Raw genomic sequence first — 21,555 nt, 5'->3', positions numbered from 1 at the left:
GATGAAAAAAACTATTTTTTATTTAAAGTATATTTTTTTAGATAATCTATTTTCACATTTAACATTATTCGAAATTAAAGTTTTTTACTAATTTTAATTATATAAACATTTTTCGCGGCATACGAGGTATTGTAATGAATATCTTGTTTTTGGAGTGGGATACACAGGTTACCCTTTGTAGACAAACACAAGGAACAAATACACGTATTTTTTATTAATAACTAGGCCTAATTTACAATGGTATGAATATATAAAACTTCACTGTATGCTAACTTGTCATAAAAACTGTGACAGTCTCTGGGTATAACGGATTTTAAAGCTTGCAGTTGTTGCCACTTTTGTTTCTTTATTTTTCTCTTCTCATTATACATGACTGGCCACTCCACAACATCTAACACCTTTTTTGGTCTCTGTGGAAGCTCTTTCCAGTTGGCATCAAAATCAAGTTTGTAATAAATTTTTTCATTAGGCAAATATCTGAGTGCTTTGATGTCTGTTACTACGGGATCATTTACAACCTTACAAAAAACATAATTTTAATTAATAAACTTAATGATATTAATATAGTTAAGAAACAACTTACTTTTCCTGGTCTGATAGAATTATATCGATGAAATCTTTTTGGAGTAAAGTCTTTAAAATCTGTATACTCCATACACACATCATAAGGGGCTGGCTTAGATCTTGCTTCTTTTGAAATGCGCAAATCATATCGGTAAGTGTATGTCTTTTCCTTTTATTTTTCTTTCAATACAGCTGTGGACGGAGTCGCATTCCATCTGTGTATGCCCAACTTCTAAACATTTCTGAACAATCTCATTTCTCATCTGTTATTAATCACAGCATAATTGAGTAAGGCATTTGACATAATGCTGTTCCGATTTTGGTATGTGCATCCATCGCTGTAGATTATAATTGGACCAGATTCATTTTGACATTTTATATCCAAATATTTCAGCAAACAGGTCACAAATATTGATGCTGTCATATCAGCATCAGTTTCTGTAAACCAAAAGCAAGTTGCCTGATGGGAAACTGTATCATAAACAGTAAAATTATGACAGCATATTTTAAGCTTAAAAAAATGGCACTGGCTTGAATGAATGGACATACTTTAACTGCTTGCAAATCAACTGTTAAAACGCGTTCTCTTTTATTAGTGTTTGCTTCCTCTTTGTCTTTGTTCTTCTCATCCCGAGCCCTATCCTTTTTGCGTCTATGAACACTCCATTCTTTATCTGAAAGTTGCCCTACTTCATGTTTAGTGCATAAGTCACACTTGTCCTTTTTTATGGGATATAATGACAAATTTTTAGAATGGAACATACTATTGAAGACCGTTCTAGATAGGACTGATCTGTTATCTTTATTACAGGTTTCCTTATACAAATTAAAGAGGTGAGTTAAGCTTTCAACAGTGGTTTCTAAATACAATTTTGTAGAACTGGAACGAGCATAATGTGATGGTAATTTAGGCAACTTGTCAAAAAATTCTTTAAGGTATTCTTTGTCAGCATTCTTTATCTGCTCTAAAAGAAGGTTTTTTCTTTTGTTTGTTAACTTCTGTTGAAGTAATCATACCAAGATCTCCTTTTTTTATCCAATCCTGAACCGAAAATTCGCCCAAGCACAATGTTTGTAGAAACATCTTTTTGCAAACTTGTAGTTTCTCATTATTAATGGTTAAAAAATATTGCAAGGTTTTTTCTCGCCTACTGCGTATAGGTTCTTTTTGGATTGCTCTTTGTTACAAAATTTTTCGTTGGTCCCAATTCATTTCATTCCAGAAACTTAATATTCTAAGGCGTTCTTCTTCAGATATTTTTGCACAGTGCTTATTTTTGACTCTAATACATTCCTTTGATTTGCATGGCGGTCCTAGTTTTCGAGCCTCTTTGGGAATATTATTACTAACTTTGCCGTCTTTTCTACTGTAACCCATGTATGGTTGTCCTTCCATTCTTTGTCTCTTTGTTTTATTTTTGCCCCACCTATCCTCTTGATGCTTAATGCTTCGTTTTCGTCCTTCTAACATGTTATCATAGTCTGGTTCTAGCGGGTTTTCGTTTTCAGGTAAATCATCATGATCTGTCTCTATAGTCTGCGATGTAAAAGCTTCGTCGTCTACGTGATTTTGGCCAGGGTCTCTCAGGTTATGTGATTCAATTTCGCTATTTGAGCTATCAGAACAGTTGTCTACTTCTGAAATGTAATCATGATCTTTACCGTCAGTATTGCCACCAGTATTATCATAGTCCGGTTCCATTGAATTTTTATTTTGAAGTATCTCATCTTGATCTATCTCCATAGTTTGTAACGTAACACTTTCATAGTTCATATTATGCCTTTCGTCAACATCTAATATGTTTTCTAAATCGATTTTATTGCTTGAATAAATATTTATCTCGAAAATCCCATCGGGATTTTCAAATTCACTTTCTTCATTACGATTTTTCAGTAATTCGTTGGTGGCACCAGATGGAACAATGGTACAGCAGGTCTCGGTATAGCAAGTAGTGTCAATATCATCTTCATCAAATATAATGGGAAGAGAATTGATATCAAAAGGAGTTAAACTTTCTATTATTCTCTCTTGGTCCAAAGCATTAACAGGCGTGATAAGTTCTGGCTTATGTAAATTTTGATTGAAGTCATCTGTTCAAAATATTATACCATTAGATTATACTCGACATAACTATAATTACTCTCGGATATACTACTCTCGGATATATTACATATAAAATTTTACAAAGTATGTGTAATAAAATCCAATAATTATAATCTATCTCAGTACATTTTAAGGTGCACCTAGGTAACCAAATACCTGTATGTGCAAAAAATCAAAAACAATTTTATAAAAATAAATATTTAAACAAAATATGTCCCATCCACTAACTATTGCAAAGTTTCCATTTAACACCCAATAAACATTAGAAAACAAAAATCTTTCACGATCACGTATGAATACCTAAAGCTATGAAATATGAAAATTAATTAACAGTAAGTAGTTTTTTAAATACATGTAAATGATCATAAATGTAATCCCCAGATATTTTACAAAATTTTTTGACAACTTTTGTATGTCTAATATATGGTGGTAATAAGTTGTACAGTTTGGGTGCGTGGTAAAAAATTGATTTTAATTTCATAGTAGTGGCAACAGTTGGAATTGATAAGTGTCTATTTACATTTAATCTAGTCTGATACTGATGATTAACAAAGTTCTTAAATTTATTCGACTTGTGAATATATAAACAGAGCGACCAACAGTATAATGTGCGTACTTAAAAAATATTTCTAGAATAAAGTAATGCAGTAGAAAATCTTTTGTTTTTTTTGAAAATAACTTTTAAAATGTAGTTTTGGGTAACATTTAAAGAAGTCAATGTGTTTTGGTATATCCCACCCCAAAGAATTAGACCATACCTTAGTAGTGATTCCACAATTGCTTTATAAATCGAAATCAAAAGTTGTTTATTTAATATTTCCCTGAGCACATAAAACTTGTATATTAGTTTTCGAATATTTTTTGATAGTCTAAGGATGTGGTGGTCCCACTTTAAGTGTTTGTCAATATAGATTCCAAGATATTTTGTAGAGTGAACTTCATGAAGTTTATCCATAAGACTATCTATGTAAATACTATTAAATGATGGACGGTTTGCAGCTGTGAGGGAAAATGCTATATAAATAGTTTTAGTGATATTTAATGATAATTTAAATGAGTCTAGCCAGTGTTTTATTTTCTTTATACCGTTTATAGCATGTTCCTTCACCAAATCCCATGTTTCCCCATAGAAAGTTACTGCTGTGTCGTCAGCATAAGAGATAGTACTACCGTTTTGTATTGACATATTGGTTAAGGAATTTACATATGCTACAAATAAAATTGAACCCAGAACAGTCCCCTGAGGGATGCCCATTTTAATTTGAAGGGGTTCACTTATAGTATTTTCAACTTTGACGGATTGCTCTCGATCCATCAAATAATCAGCAAAAACGTCTAACACGGTTCCCCTTATCCCATAGGATTCTAGGACTTGGAGCAATTTGTTATGAGGGACCGTGTCAAATGCCTTGGCTAGGTCTAGGAAGACCGTAAGACACTTTCTGCCACCATCCAAATGGTCTGTTATTTGCTCACAAAGCACACAAACTGCATCGGTTGTGCTGAGGCCACTTTGGAAACCAAATTGGTTCTTAGAAATTATATTGTTTTGATTAAAAAATTCCACCAGGCGGTCCTTAAGGCATTTCTCAAAGACTTTAGAAAAAATGTTCATTATACTTATGGGTCTATAATTATTTATATTTGATTTATCACCTGCCTTGTGAATAGGTTTTACTATGGCTTGTTTAAATTTTTTTGGGACCTTTGCAGTTTGAAAAATTAAATTTATAATGTGTGCGAGAGGGGAAGAAATATAGATATGAATATGTTTTATAATATCGGTTGTAATCCCATCAATACTAAATCATACTAAATCATACTAATCAATACTAAATCATAACCATCAATTCCGGGTGCAGAGGAATTTTTTAAAGAAGCAATTTGTTTGATAATTTCATTCTTATTAGTAGGTCTTAGAAACATTGAAGCCTGTGTGGATGGTTTTATTTGCAGGGAATCTGGAGGATTTTTAATTTTATTATACATATTGTAACCGACATCAACAAAATATTTGTTGCAAAAATTTGCCATATCCAACTTATTATTAAAACTAGAATTATTGTTAGTTACGTTAAACTTAAAATCTTGATTACTGTTTGAATCTGTTACTTCATTTATTATCTTATATATTTTTTTTTAGGTCAGTACCACTAGACTCGATTTTGGCTTTGTAATAATCCTGTTTACATTTCTTGATTAACGTGTACAAGGTATTACGGTAACTATTAAAGGCAGTTTTGTTTTCTAAATTATTATGAATTAGTAGTGTTTTTTTCATTTTGTCCCTCTTTTTGATACTATTAATTATACCAATTGTGATCCATGGTTTTATTTTTTTATACTTATTTTGACATAATTTTTGGGTTTTTGAATGATTTAATGCTTGTGTAATAGTACTGCATAAAATTTCCAATGCTAGTTCTGGAGCATCATTGTTAAAAATGCTTTCAAAATTTTGATTATGTGTAAAATTTGTTAATATGGTATAATTTATTCTAACTGTATGAGAATTTACCTCCTCCTTGTTTTTTTGCAACCCAACTGTATCAGTAATATGCAACATGGTAGGAAAATGGTCAGTTATGGCAGATTGAATGACAAAGGAAGAACAATTAATCTTAGAACCATTTTTTCTTCTCAAGAATATATGATCCAGACAACTAGATGAGTCAGTTGTAACCCTAGTGGCTGAGTTTATGGTAGAAATAAAACCGAAGTGGTTCAGAATAGCCTGGTATGTAATAATTTCATTATTGTTTTCATCAAGAAGGTTCAAATTTATATCACCTAACATAATGTCAATCTGACTGGTAAATGAATCTGTAAAGAAAGTTTCGAGATCCGAAAGAAAATTATGTGTATTAGTAGAAGGTGGTCTGTATATACAAGAGAGTCTTATTGAGTAATTGTTTACTTTAAATTTGATACTGGTTAATGTTACTTTTGATAGGGCAAGCTCAATATGTGTTACATCGTGTACTAGATTGGACCTAACATAAACAACTGTGCCATCATTTTGATTAAAACTTGCATTATTATAGTACATACAAAACCCATCCAAGCAAAACCCATTAGCATTCTCTATATGCCAACATTCTGTAAGCACAATTATATCACAAAAGTTAAGCCTATAGCTTTCAAGAAAACTAACTAACTGATCAACATTTTTTTTTAAGCTACGAATATTAAGATATAATACATTTATAATCTTATTATCTAGTTCAATATTATTCCCCAATAAATCACAATTTAAAATAGTTTCCTCCCTAATGTTATTACCTAAATTGTCCAGGTTCTGTAGAAGTTCAATCTCTTTTCGTGTGTCAGCCATTGATATTCCATAATCGATTTTAGCTCTCAAAACAGATAATAAATATTGATAGGAAGGACAGTCCAAATCATTTGCTTTATGGTCAGTCTTATAATTTAGTTTGTGTCTATTGTTGGTGTTGATACAGTTTTTACATTGCTTGTGCGCAGCATTATTGCAGTCTCGAGAGCTATGAAAACCAGAACATGATTCACAAACTGGTTGGTTCGGGCAATTGTCACCTCTATGGAAATGTTCTTGACAGTTAAAACAGCGTGTAACAGAAATATCTTCGAATATAGCATATCTCTCCCAGCCTATAAAAACCTTCCCAACAGCCATAAACCTATGAAATAGGGAAGGAGAACATTCTGCAAAAACAGTGTAACGGTCCTTTACTTTCTTCAAAAATGTTATATTGAGCTCATCATTTGGGTCAATAAATTTGTTTTGTTCCCTTATACACCCTTCCAAGTCCTCCTTGGCAATTTTACCATCATAGCCTGGTATTTTTATTCTGGGTTTTCTTAATTTTGGTATATCAATGTCGTATCCGGCAAGTTTCTTATCAGCTTCCTTCTTCAGAGCATCCAGATCTTGTTTATTTTGACACTTGACAATTAAGTGACCACTTGAGGTAGTACGGGTACCCCGAATAGCAATTTTTAGGTTGGATGGATTTATATTTTGCTTTAAATCAGCCTCCATTTTTTCAATACTCTGTTTGGGTTTAATTTTCAAGCTCGGCAAATTATGGTTAGTATGTTTACTTTGTACCTGCTTCACTGGATTTGACAAGGCATTACTGTATGCTATAGTTAAAGAATTTGATGATTTCTGGGTATTTTCTAAGTCTTCAATTTTTTTTTTTAGTAAGGCAATTATCTCATCTTTGGTGGAAATGATAGTGGTCTTATCCTCAATGGTATTTTGTAAAAGACGACATGTCTCTAGAGAGATGCATTTCTTACAATGAAAAATCATAACTCGAGCACTAAGTTGTAAGACTTTAACTTCAGAAGCCGTTAATCCTGCACAGGCCTTGCACACTCCCTTCCGACATCCATCACATTTAAAAACATTATTTTTGTCCTTGCAGACATCACATTCCATGATGAAGCCAGATTACTATTACAAAAGCAACAGGCCAGCTGGCAACACTGCACAAGTAATCACGTTATTTTGACAATGTTTACATTTGTTTTGTGCGTAAAAAAAGGCAATCATAGCACTTGCCCTTGTTTGTTATGCACTACTAAAACACCAGAGACATGTAGACACTAATATTATAAATTAATTTTAAGTTAAACTTTCAAAATTCAAACAACAACAGTAGAACAATGCAACAGCTGCGCGCAACGTTGCCGCCCGAAAATAAAAGCTAAATTTAAATTTTATCTTAAATTAAAAAATTAAAAAAAAAAAATGTTACAAAACTAACTAGCTAATATTTAAATTTAACTTTTTATTGGGGTAAAGTCGATTATACCCGTAGCTACTTTAAAATTTTACGTTAATAAAAAATAAGGACTAATTTTGCCTTTATGCAGAGTTTGTATATACAACATTTTGCATAATCACAAATCACAATCAAAAGTCTAAAAGTTTTAAGTCGTTTTTTTTGTTGAAATTTACTTATGATTGTGATTATGCAAAATGTATAAATTCGGCATAAGTATAATAAAATAATTACTCCATAATATAAGACAAATCACAAAAGGACCTAAACCCACCCTAATGTACTCTATTTTAAAGCGAATGTATACGCATAAACTTACCTGGGTTATTTTGTTTTTTGACCAAGGACACTAACAATTTTCCGCGATATGAAGACATTTTTATTGTTAATAAATAAGTAATAAATTACTGTTTCTTCGATAAAAAGACAATAATAATAAAGAATAGAACCCACAGAAACACTTTACTTCAACAAGTCTTAACCGCGACTAAAGTGCGTTACGAGGTATTAACTTAATTATTTAGTAACAGTCATTTGTGGGATACGATATATTCGAAATAATCCTGTCTGTAGGTTAAGAGATATTGCCTACAAAAATATGGCCATTTACTGTAAGAGGTATTAAAAATCCTAAATATTCACCAAGTCAAATTTTTGTTGTATACAATGTATTAACAGAGTTGTAGAATTCGGTTTACGCTAACCAATGCCACCAAAAACAAAAGTTTTTTTTGGTTTACGAGTTATTAGCACAGATGTAAATAGCTCCGCACGTGCAGGATTGTGCGGAGTTATTAATCCTGCACGTGCGGAGCTATTTACATCTGTGGTATTAGTATTTCAACGACGATATGTGCTGCCGAGATGCAAGAAATAGAGAAATTTTTGAGTGTTGGCCACACATATCATATATATAGAACTATTTTATCCCTTATTTACAGTATGTAGAAAAGGACACAAAAAAATATTTCTCACTCTACTAAATTTCAAATAACCCCTGATAAGATCATTAATAAAAATAGACAAATTTAGGTATTTAACCTCTTTGCCCTTCCTACTTTGACTTGAATGAATAAATAATAAAAAAGTCGATGTCGCCCTTTACGACCAAACCCCGAATAAAAAAAGAGCCGAACGGAAATAATATAAAATATAAATCACTACAAAACCCCCTATTGAGCTCCCACTCTAATAAATTAGGGATGGAACAATTATCGATAGGGATATATCGATACTACGATATTATAAGAGATATATGAAAATGGCGTTTTTTTTACATATTTTTGTCAACAACTAAAAAAAATTAGCCACACTGAGAAGAGAAAGGAATCTTAAGGATTTAAATAAATAATTTAAAAATTTTCTATGCTATACACTGGCAGGAGTCACTTTCCGGTACTTAACCCCAGCTTGTTTTTGTCTGTTCCATAGAAATAAAATAGTTTGGTCATAGTTGGTAATCTTGTATTTACGGTAAAAGAATGTAGGTGTGAAAGGGAGAGAGAAAATATTTCGTCCTCGTTCTCTGCTTTTTCTATAGAGCCACGGCTGTTATAGAACTTATGAAGTACATAATTTAGATATATTATTATTGCAACTTTAAATAGTAAAAAGCCTGAATAATCAAATAAATACTATTATAACAATATGGTTGGTGACCCTGTTGCCTTGTCAAATATTGTTGATGACATGTGACAGTTGGATTTTTGTTGGATTTATTAAGCCATATTTTAACGATGTCTCAAGCATTACGTAGTCATATTTTTGCGCTCGAATGACGTCATGTCTAATAGCTGTCAGAGTCTACAAATTTGCTACGTTTTCATGGGTTTTGAGTTCGTTTTGAAAATTCACCTGAATCATGTAAATACTTCTTTGTCTGAGTTTTCAAAATGTTTTGAGTCTAAATCTGACCTCATATATTTTTAAGGCCGGATCTAGGTCGTAACGAGATTAATTTCGCCATGAAAACGAATATTAAGAGAAGACATTTGCCCAAGAGAAAATATGAAAAAGAAAAAAGTTAAATAAACATAAACTAATTAAAAATCAATTTAAAAAAAGACGCCAAGCAAACCCAACCCAACCCAACCTCATCTTTACGTTCTTCTCTGTGTTTTTTTGCAAATCTAGTATCGATATACCTTAACTGTCTCATGTACAGGGTGTCCAAGATAAGGATCCTAAGCATGGGGATCTCGGTACCTGTTGGAGATACAGCTTCGGTCAATTTAGGAAAAAGTTGTGCACTTTGAAGCGTATTTACATGCCGTTGAAAAACTTCAAAAATTTCCATGGCCTGCTGAGATATTTGGAAAAAACGGATTTGCCAATCTCGATTTTATTTTTTGCCAATATCGATTTTATTTTTTCCTGGCTTTATTTTAAAAGATATCAAAAAACTATTGACACTTTCTCATTGACACTTTTGATGTAGTACGTGATGGCGCTTTTAAATTTTATATCCGACGTTTCGTTTTCGAGAAATCATCATCAACTTAATTTTTTTATACGGCACGAAAAGAAAGTATACCCTGTATCTGATTCCATTTTCTATTACAAATTCAATGATGTATCACATGTCACATTTTTTTTGTTAGTTGAAAGGAAAAATGCAAATTTTCTATTTTTTTAGCATATTTTTTAAGTAAGCTTTGGAAACAAATGCTTTGACGTATGTAAATACCTGTTACCGAGTCTGTCACATTTTTCTTAATATCTATTTAGAGAGTGATGAAGCTAAATGAAGCAGTGATTTGCATTGTACCTACATTGTACTACTTATAAATAAAAAAATGTAACCAGTAATAGACAAATGTTTTATGATTTTTCTAACGATATGCAACAAATAATGGATACATTTTAAAAATAACGAAAAAAGCAAATAAATTAACGCATTTTATAAATTTAATTTAAAACAGGTGTTCAAACAGGTTTCCTTATTTTCTAGACATAAGTATGATCTTCTTACAGTAGCAGTTAAAACATCACGCAATATCTCTGGCGTAATACTTTGAAAAGCGGCCGTCACACATTCTCGTAATTCCTGCTCAGTTCCAAAAGAATGTTGATAGACTCGGTTTTTAAATAAATCAAAGGAAGAAGTCCAAAGGGGTTAAGTCCGGGGATCACGCTGGCCAAGACACTTCACTAGAGGTTCCAATCACTTTTCAGGAAAACGCTGCGAAAGGTACTGTCGAACTTGCCCAGAATTATGTGCAGGAGCCCCGTCTTGTTGAAACCAACAGCTATTGACTTGTGCCAGAGGTAAATCATCTAAGCAGTCTTCTAAATCATTTTGCAATAAATTAAGATATCGTTCTGCTGTTAATGAATAATGGTAAATAAATGGACCTAGTATTTTCGTTCCTAAAATTCCACACCACATATTAAACCCAAAACGTTGTTGATGTCTAGATATTTTCTTAACACGCGGATTTTGTTGGACCCAGTAATGACTATTGCGGCGGTTAAAGATACCATTATTAGTGACCATACTTTCGTCGGACCATATTATTTTTGATGGAAAATTCAAATCCTCTTCACAGGCACGTGTATACCACTCACAAAAATGCCGACGTCGTTCGAAATCCCCAGGTTTAAGTCCTTGGCAAATTCTAAATCTGTAGGGGTTATATCTGTTTTTACGTAAAATAAACTGAGCTGTAGATTTGGCCACTCCTACATTTTTTTCAATTTGCCTGATTGATATCTCGGGGTTTTCAATAACTGCTTGTAAAACATTATTTTGAGTTTCTTCAAGAGATTCCTTTTTTCGAGATAAAAGAGGCTTTTTAAACGAACCATATTCTTTTAAATTTCGAGCCAACTCTAAGAAAATGGATTTACATGGTTGCTTTCTATCTGGAAATTTATTAAGATACATTGCTGCTGTATTTACAGTATTTTTGTAGGACAAAATGTAGCACGACAGCATGTCAAACTTCTCTTCATGACTATAATGACCACCAGGCATATTTGAAGATAATAACACAATTTTAGCAATAATAACGACAACAGTAAATAATAATAACAATAATTACTCAACAAACAACACATCGACAATCACGGTAACAACAACGGCAATTAATATTTAATAAAAAATATGTGACAGGGTAAAAGGTATTTACGTCAAAGTGTCAAAGCATTTGTTTCCAAACCCTACTTAATAATATGTTTAAAAAAAAGAAAAATTGTATTTTTCCTTTTAACTAACAAAAAAAAAGGTGACATGTGATACATCGTTGAATTTGTAATAAAAAATGGAATCAGATACAGGGTGTACTTTCTTTTCGCGCCATATAAAAAAATTAAATTTGATGGTGGTTTCTCGGAAACGAAACGTTGGATATAAAATTTAAAAGCGCCATCACGTATTACTTCAAAAGTGTCAGTGAGAAAGTGTCAATAGTTTTTTTATATCTTTTAAAATAAAGCCAGGAAAAAATAAAATCGATATTGGCAAATTTCCGTTTTTTCCAAATATCTCAGCAGGCCATGGAAATTTTTAAAGTTTCTCAACGGCTTGTAAATACGCTTCAAAGTGCACAACTTTTTCCTAATTTAACGGAAGCTGTATCTCCAACAGGTACCGAGATCCCCATGCTTAGGATTCTTATCTTGGACACCCTGTATATTAATACTAAATTAACTAAAAGCAGTACTAAAAAACTTAATGCTTCTCAACGGAAAAATGCATTAAAATTTTCAAAAATTTGTTATCAATTTATTGTTTGTATAGGTTCACTTTTGACACATCGGACTTATACGGTGACGTTATGACTTGATCGCTCGAATGACGCTTATAGGCGCTATTACTCGCTAAAATATGGCTTTAGTCTGTTGACATACGTCAGTTGTATTAATTTTTCTATGTACATATTATTTTGAATGTACTGGCGATTTTACTCCTAAATGCTACTCAATTTCAGGACAAAATGGCGTCACTGATACCACAAGTTGTCATTTTGTTTGGGATTTAATTTTGAAAATTGAGAACGTCCAACGGTAGTTTGCCTTACATCTGTCACTATAAGCCACACTTAAAATTTCTAAGAAAAATCAACAAGAAGAACGAACTATTAATAAAACATGTAGTGATAGATGGCGCCTATTTCGAAATACCTCTTTCCTATAAAAAAGACAAAAAATTATTAAAAACCTCATCAATTGTTGCACTTTCACACAATTTTGTCAAGTGTCAAGTATTTTCTTCTGGTATGTCTGACCACGAAGCCATTTTTACTAAGATTCCAGGAAATACTGCATTGTCTTGGTTTCATTATCTAGGGAGAATTTTTAGCAGATCGAATTTCAATGCTTTTTCTTCTGTTACAGCCTTGGTTAGTTGAAATCTTAGAATATTGAAAGACTAGAATTAGCATTGCCGTGGAACTATGGGCAGTTTGTTTGCTTGCAACGTATCTGATACAATGATGCTAAATGCTTATGTAGAAATGGAAAAAAAACACAAACATTATAATATCATCTTTTTTTTTTAAATAATTCATATTTAATCAACATTTTTTAGTGCTGAAAAGTATAAATTAAAATGAAATGTTTAAAATTCCCGAGAGTCTATCCACTTTAATCCATATATGGTAGAGTTTTTTTCACTTGCTGAAGGTCCACCTCCACTCATCCCATAGGCCAATGGAACAAATAAATAAAAACTGTATATAATTACAGAGAGCACTATGTCAAAAGTAATGTGGTATATTATATGCGAATGATAACGATAGAGTTTTGGCAATTCTTCTAGGAGATAGTCGATTATAATACCAGTTATCATCGAACTGAACAGCAATGCAGGAAAATAATGATGAAAATACAAGACTCTTCCCATGGCCCAGAAAGGTACAAAGTGGAGTAGCCACCCCACAAACAATCACGCGCAGGCCTTAAGTTTTTGCTTCTGAGGTTCCGAAAATTATTTAATGTAACCCCTTTGTAATTTAATAGCACATATCGGAAACATTATCAAAAACATGATCATAAGAATGATATTGGCCCACCATATGTACTACCTTTGTAATTAATGGGCCACTGCCATGGTCTAACTAAAACTCAAACTCAAAAATGCTTTATTGTCAATATAAACATAGAAGTTGCAGACAAAGCCAATAGACTGTATATTAAATGAATAAAAACGAGAAACTAATTTAAAATAAAATAAAATTATATAAAACTTTGAAAAATATTTAAATGCTAATCATCTAAAAATTCACTTAAACTATAGTACGTTTTACTAGCAAGAAATATTTTCGTCCTTGTACGTAGGCTTTTTTCAGTCTTAAGTTGTCTTATTTCTAGTGGAAGTTTATTAAACAGCTTTCTACCTCCATATATGATAGAGCTACGGACAAGTTCGAAATGAGGAATGGGTAGCCTCAACAAATTTTGTCGCGTATTATAGTGGCTTCCTAAGTGGAGTTCCTGTTTATATTTTCTGAAAACTAAGCAAACTATTTCCAAAATAAGATACAACACAGGGTTAAAATATTATGACTTACAAAATGCGGGCGACATGAGTCACGAGGCTTGGCCTCACATAGATATCTAATGGCCCTTTTCTGGAGTACAAACACTGAACTAAAAAGTGAATTTGAACATGAACCCCAAAAGCAAATTCCATATCGAAAGTGCGACTCGATAATCGCGAAGTATGCAGATCTGGCGATGGAGAAATTAAGACTGGTGGCAATAACCCTTAGGGCGTAGCAGCCTGATGAGACTTTTCTACATACATTCACAATATGGTCTTCAAATTTAAGGAACTTGTCTATGGAAAGACCCAAAAAATTACTGAACGGTGGCATGGTGATGCTTCATTATTCAAACATATATCATTTGTATTACATTTAAAATTAAGGATATTTGTTTTGGAAACATTAAATGTCAAAAAATTTGCATCACACCAGTCTTTTATTTTAACAAATCTGCACGTATATTGGCCTCCATTTGAGAAACATCAGAGTCGTGCCAGAGGATGGTGGTATCATCGGCGAACAATGTAAATTTGCCAGTTACCTGCAGTTGTGGCAGATCGTTCACATAAATGAGAAAAAGTAAAGGACCAAGTACTGATCCTTGCGGAACACCCACATTTATATTAAGTCCTTAGAGATACCACCATTAAATTTGACAGCCTGGACACGATTTGATAAGTAGGAACGAAACCACTCAAGGGCAGTTCCTCTGAAACCATAGAGCTCCAGTTTCATCAGCAGCACTCTGTGACTCACGCAGTCAAATGCCTTGAACAAGTCACAGAATACCGCTGCTGCAACTTCACCAACATTCAGTCGGTTGTACAGGTGCTCTAGAAAGCTAAAGATAAGCATAATTTGTGCTCACAGACTTACGAAAGCCAAACTGCTGAAGACTCAATAGGCCAAACCTATTTAAAAATGAAACCATCCTCACCTTAACGAGCCGTTCCACTATCTTGGCTAAAGTAGCCAATAACGCTATAGGTCTAAAGTTAGAAGGACAGTCGCGATCGCCACCCTTGTAAAGAGGAACAATCATTGCTCTTTTTAAGCACTCTGGGAAAACTCCAGGCATAAATGAAAAGTTAATTGACTCGGCCAAGACTTGCAAAGTAACAAGAGGTAAAGCAGAAAATATTTTAAGAGAAAGCTCATCCCAATCTGATGAACTCTTGTTCTTAATATTAACCATTAACTGTTTAAGCTATTCTACACTTGTGGGGGCAAAAAAGAAAGATTCGGCTACTACCACATTGCTGAGATAGCTCCTGGGATCTATTTTTTGTGAGAGATTGGCTGCAAGGTTACTAGCAATATCACAGTAGAAGGAATTGAGGACATTGGAATCTAAGGTACTTGGAATAACCAAGACATTATTTTTGCCCCTTAGCTCATTTAAAATCTTCCAAGACTCTTTTGCTCTGTTGGAGGAATTATTTATCCTCCTTTGAAAGTAGGTCCACTTAGCCATTCTGATTGAGTTTCTGTAAATCTTGCGGTATCTGTTATAATAATTTAAAAATGTTGCATTGTTCATAGCGTATTTTCTAATGTAAAAAAGAGAGCGCATATTTATCCCAGATACTCGTAAACCCTTAGTATACCAAGGTTTTCTATTTCGCTTCTTAATATTGACAACAGGAAAAGTAGTGTTAAAATTGTTTAATACTATTTGATGAAAGCTATGCAGTGGGTTAACAGTAGTCAATACATTATTCCAACTTGACATATTGCAAAGCAAGGAGAATTTGCGGAAATTAGCTCTAGTATAAAGTCTATCGCGTGCAAACTTATTCTCATTAGCTGCACTATTAAGCTTTACTAATCTCACTATTGCCTCATGGTCAGACAAACCGGCATTGATTATTGTACACTGATTTTCGTGTTGGTTAAAATTCGTGCAGATTCGTAATCTATCAGTGAGGAAGAAAATGCTGAAATCCGGGTTGGCTGATCTACGTGCATCTTAAAATTAAATGAGTTTAACAGATTAAAAAGCATTCGATTTGATCCATTAGATTTGTCTAAAAAATTTTCATTAAGATCGCCATTCAGAATCAACATCGCATTAACCGAAATTTCAAGAGGATCTCCAACTTTTCTAAAAACAAATCTAAATTACCAGATGGAGATCGATACAATCCTTAAATATACAAATTTAACTTACTGCTAAATACAATAGAAAACTCGCACACCTTTTCAATCAATTGATGATCAAATCTGTCAATAGTAATAAACACAAATTTAGTTAAAAAAGCTTTCTCTAACATAATAAGAGTACCACCATGTGTATATTGCTTGCGTGAAAATTTGGAAATTAGTACATAACCAGGGATATCAATACGCTCGTCAGACCTCAACCAGTGTTCAACAAGAATTAACACACTAGGAAAGTTAACCGATTCTAAAAATAGTTCCAATTCGCTAACTTTTGAACGCACAGATTGATCATTAAGAAATGCTAGGGAAACTTGATTATGGTGGGAGTTTCTATTAAAAAAGAAGATCCAATAGCAAGGGTGTCTATAGATTGGTCTAGTTGAGGCGTAACCGAAGACCTACCTTTGATCAAGGGTGTATCGCTGATTATCCCACTATTGCTAATACCTAAAGATGCTAATACTAATTTGGATGACAGAAAAGTATTTTGAACATATAAAGATAAATATATAAACATAAAAAAACAAAACAAAAAAAATATAAACATATAAGTTTGCACATAGATTTGGCAGAGTGACGGTACCTAAAATGTCTGACATCAGTAATTATTCTCACAGAAATGTTACGGTTACAGATGAAAGAATTCATAAAATGAATTGTATTGTAATATCTGCTTTTTGAGCACTTATTAAAATCGCATTTAATACAAACAATTACATTAGTTATCCTGCCCATTGATAACAAGGATTTTATTTGGGAAAAAGATGGCAATGTACAAGAAAAATCAAGACAAACAACAACAACATCATTCTTCGTATAGTGAACAATTAGCGGAAACGCATAATTACATAAGGTCTGGGCTGTAACATTACTAAACACATAACCACAGGTGTTGTATGACGAGCTCAGAATACCTGAGAGAAGAGAAGAGAAACCTCTAGCACTAGAATCACCATAAATTAGTACATTTGATTTTGCTCGTGGGTTGAAATGCGCTTTTGCTAAGCAGTTTGTAGATTTTGATTGAAGATTTGATCTAGAAGTGACTTCATCCTCTTTAGGTTTAAGGCCAGCATTGCCTTGAAACATAACTGCGTGAGATTCCAGAAATCTTTCTAGGAAACTGGGCGCGTAAACTTCAAAGCTAACGTTTGATTTTTGATCATCTTATTGAGTTTCATCTTCCTTATGACATGTTTTTTTGGGTTTAAAGTAACAAGGGGTAAGTAGTTTTATGGTTGGAACCTTTGGTGTGATGCTCAAATTACGAGACTGTTTTATTTTTAATCTCGACACGTGTTTCGCTAACGGTGTTAGCATCTTCGGGAGAAGATTAAAACCGGGGTGAGTAGACATTATTTTTGTGATTAAAAAAAGCAGTTGGATGTTTTGCTGGGTTAATACGTCCTTGTAAACCCCTCTTCATCAAAAAACTCTAAATCTATTTTCTCTTTTTATCTTGAATAGTACACAAGATTTTGTCTAGCACATTACACGGAATATAGCATATTTCTCTTTTTTTTCTTTTTTTCTTTCATATATTGTAGGTTTTTACGTAAGTCCCATAATCATGATATACGAACATATGTTATCGATTTAAAATGGCCCATTCCTACTTACTGCCCTACACCTAACGTGCAGGTCAACGTTCGGTGAACAGTTGCGCGAAAACATGTAAAGTGAGGAAACGCTCGTTTTATCCGCAACTTCTCTTTATTTTTAGCCAATAAAAATGCCTGGATATTCCGAAAAACCAGCAACAAAATTACATTCGAACGGGAAAATCGCTCCTTTTTTAGTGGAACACCGACGATAATCGGTCCAAATGAGTTTTGTGTTGATAAATCGATTTTTATAAGGTGGTATCAACAAATATTATTAGTTTGGAAAAGCGCCAAATTCGAACCGATGTCCCTGTGAGCGATGGTTTTAAATCATGGTTTTAAGTACAGAGTGGTCGCAAGTGGAGGTTATCGATCTGGTTAACGATGGAACCGGGCTGGGTAAGCAAATATCTATTTATTATATTATGTTTATTGTTAGATCTGTTCTAAAAATCCAGCCCTTGGTAGCAGTGTATTTCTTGTACCAATGTTTTTCCCCCTTATATTGGGTGTCTCTGATTATGTATGTCTGTCTAAGTTTTAAACTGAAGTAGACTAAGGGTCAGTATTATAAATATTTTTCAAAAGTTAACTTGAACTTTAAGCATCAAGTTACTCTTAGCAATAAAATGTTAGTTTTATAAATGTCCCATTTCTTCTTCTTCATCAAAAGATCAATTTTTCATGTTTTTATTTTGGCCTGGCTTGGCCCTAGATATACTTCTAGAAAGAGAGCCATTAGGTAGGGGAGACTGGGATCAATTGAACTATTTTGTACAAATATTTTTTTCTGGCTAGATAAATACTATAATATGATCAAAAAATAGGTAACATATAGCTGGGAACTTGACATACTTGACCTAGTAGTCAAATTTGACTATAGATAAGCAAAAAAAAAATGCAAATGTAAATAAGTAATGTTCCAAATGACCCCAATCAAGGGTCAATTGAAACACATTATGGGGATAGTTGTAACAAAAGCAATATAGATTAAATAAAAAACATATTTATTTTTATTTTCTTTTATTATTCAAAAAAGACTCAAAATCATATAGAAACTGTAAAAAATGCCTCATAACAACAACAAAAAAATAACAGAAGCTAATATTCTGCTTATGAGGAGGAACATTAAACAGAAACGTAGGAACATAAAATAAAACTTAGAAAAAAGTTTAAAAACAAAAAACAACAACTGGTGGTTCTTATAATATAGATGTGTAACACTTAACTTTCAATTTTTGGTCAGTCACTTTGGCAATTATGGCAAACACAATATGTGAGCTCTTGAGGCGTGCATGCTTCATGCAACCACATTTTGCAGTTAGTACATCAGATCCACTGTTCACTTGGCTTACTTTTATTAAATGGTTCAACACACACCAAACAAAAACATTCACTTTCGTCGTCGGTAGAATTTTCAGATGACTTCTTTCTTGTTCTCATGAGTGCTTTTTTTTGGGATTTTCTTTGGACCCTTCTTTTCGGTTTCCAGATTCCATTTGATCTTTTGAAAGAAAGAAAGAAAGAAAGAAAATGTGCTATATTACGTAAGACAACAAAATCTTGTGTACAAGCATCCTAAAAACTAAAAAATTCCAAATTCACTTTAAATTTCAAATTTCAAACAAACATAACATCTAAAACACTTTACCATAAAATTTACACACATTACCAAAATTAATCATAACAAAACAGATTGAGAAAAAAAAGCATCTTTTTGATAAATTTCATTAAAAAATAAGTAAAACTGTCAATAAAACAGAATTTAGAGGAAGTAAATTAAATTATTTAACAGGAAACAAAACTAAAACACTAAAATGATGTCATAGCACAGGTTAAAAGGTATCATTAAAAAAATTGTCAAGGCTATAATATGCCCTGGATAATAAAAGTGATTTTAATTCCTTTTTGAATCTCTTAACTTCTAAAATTTGCCTGATACATAGAGGAACATGGTTGTAAATTTTTTTTGCAAGGTATATAAGTGAGTTCTTGGTGAGGGAGGATGTAGGGATTGGTAAGGGAAAATTGTTAACCTGGTGAGTCATATGACCAGTGTTAGAGGGAGGTTTAGGACATTTATGAATAAGAGTAGCTGTTTCTAAGATAAAAAGAGAAAAAAGAGTTAGGATTTTTTGAGATATAAAGAGAGGTTTACAAGAATCTCTTAACCCAGCGGAACATAGGTATCTAACTGCCTTTTTTTGAATCACAAAAATTATGTTTAATAATTCCTTGTTGCTTAAACCCCAAAAAGGCAAGCCATAACGAAGGTGGAACTCAATAAGAGAAAAGTACACTGAACGTGCAACTACCCCTCCCAGCTCATGCCCCGCCATTCTTACTGCAAAGCATCCAGAGGATAATTTTGATGCAAGATTTAGGATATGATCTTCGAAGCGAAGGCGACCATGAATGGTAATACCAAGGAACTTACAGCTTTCTTTGTTTTGCAAGGGGGAGTTTTCACTAAACATAAGGCCCTGAGCGTCACACTTAAATCCCATAATAAAGGTTTTGCCCACATTAAATACAAGCCTGTTTGCAGCACACCACTCCGATAAAATCTTAAGATCCTTAAAAACCTGGGCTCTAACATTATCAGAATCTCTATGATTCCATAAAATGGTGGTATCATCAGCAAACTGAACCACTTTGCCCTGCAGTTTTAATGAACCCAAATCATTTACATAGAGCTAAAATAATAGTGGTCCTAACACTGAACCCTGAGGTACTCCAGTTTTAAGGGATCTGGAATCGGATAAACATCCAGATACTGTAACTCTTTGGGTATGATTAGACAGATAGGACTCCAGCCATTGCAATGCCACACCTCTAAAGCCATAATTATTGAGCTTAGACAGCAGTATTCCATGATCTACACAATCAAATGCCTTGGATAAGCAAAACACTGCCGCCGCGGACTCTCCAGAATTTAGGGACACATAGACACTGTCCAAAAAGCCGAAAACAGCGTCATGAGTCCCTTTTCCCGTTTGAAATCCAAACTGATTTGCAGATAAAATGCAATTATGTTGCAAAAAAGATAAAATTCTGATTTTTGCAAGTTTTTCAACTATCTTGGAGAGGGTAGATAATATAGAAATTGGACGGAAATTACAAGGCTCACTCAAATCTCCACCCTTATAAAGAGGGATAACCACTGCCTCCTTCAAACATGCTGGAAAGATGCCATTATGAAAGGAATTGTTTATGGCAGAAGCGAAGGCATTCAATGCTGAGTCAGGCAAAAGGAGTAGTAATTTTGATAATATTCGATCAGCTCCAGCTGATTTATGGTTTTTTAAGCTTTTAATTGCATCTCTAACATCAGTAAGGCTAAGAGGATAAAAGAAAAAAGAATTTTGAACTGACACTTGTTGAATATAAGAATTTGTGTTTTCTTATTAGCTTCTCTCTCTATTTCCTCCTTTTCCGGTGTATCGGTGTACACAGTTGACTTCCTCTTTTTCTTTCCTCTTGCTTTTATTTTTCTTGGTGAAGCTTTTCTGAAAGGCCTAACAACTTCTGGTGAAAACGTGTTAACTTGGGTGTTTTCGGAAATTTCAGAATTTTTTAGGCCCCGAGAAGTTGATGCCGTTGGGTTTTGAAACTCATCTTCTAAGGTTGGTACAGTCAGATTGTTTCCTGGATTTGAACTAGGATGATCATTTGGAGGTTCGGTTGAAGGCAACCTATTGGTAACAGACATAGATGAGGAAGGATTATCAAATGTATCTTCCAAAGTAGGATCTGTCAGATTCAGATTGTTGCCTGGAGAGAGATGGCGAGAAATCTGTCTGCGTAAAAATATCTCTGTTAAAAGGATATATCCCTGTACACTTAAATCCGGCTTGGAT

At 33.3% G+C, this 21,555-nt stretch overlaps 1 protein-coding gene across 4 annotated transcripts in view; it reads left to right on the top strand.

Annotated features, from left to right (window-relative positions):
- Nucleotides 1-21,555, top strand: part of LOC126750736 (patj homolog) — an 86,552-nt gene that overhangs the window by 21,405 nt on the left and 43,592 nt on the right. The window contains exon 1 of one of the 4 annotated variants that reach the window (XM_050460446.1): nucleotides 17,756-18,094. The exons of the other annotated variants lie outside the window; for them this stretch is intronic. Within the exon in view, the coding sequence (XP_050316403.1) occupies nucleotides 18,028-18,094 (67 nt within the window). The 5' untranslated portion in view covers nucleotides 17,756-18,027. Of the gene's footprint in view, nucleotides 1-17,755; nucleotides 18,095-21,555 lie in introns of those variants that run through there. 4 annotated transcript variants of the gene reach the window in all.

The sequence above is a fragment of the Anthonomus grandis genome, chromosome 2 (genome assembly GCF_022605725.1).
Source record: "Anthonomus grandis grandis chromosome 2, icAntGran1.3, whole genome shotgun sequence".
NCBI lineage: Eukaryota > Metazoa > Arthropoda > Insecta > Coleoptera > Curculionidae > Anthonomus > Anthonomus grandis.
The sequence above is the reverse complement of the archived record's forward strand: the minus strand, read 5'-3'. Positions and strand labels throughout refer to the sequence as shown.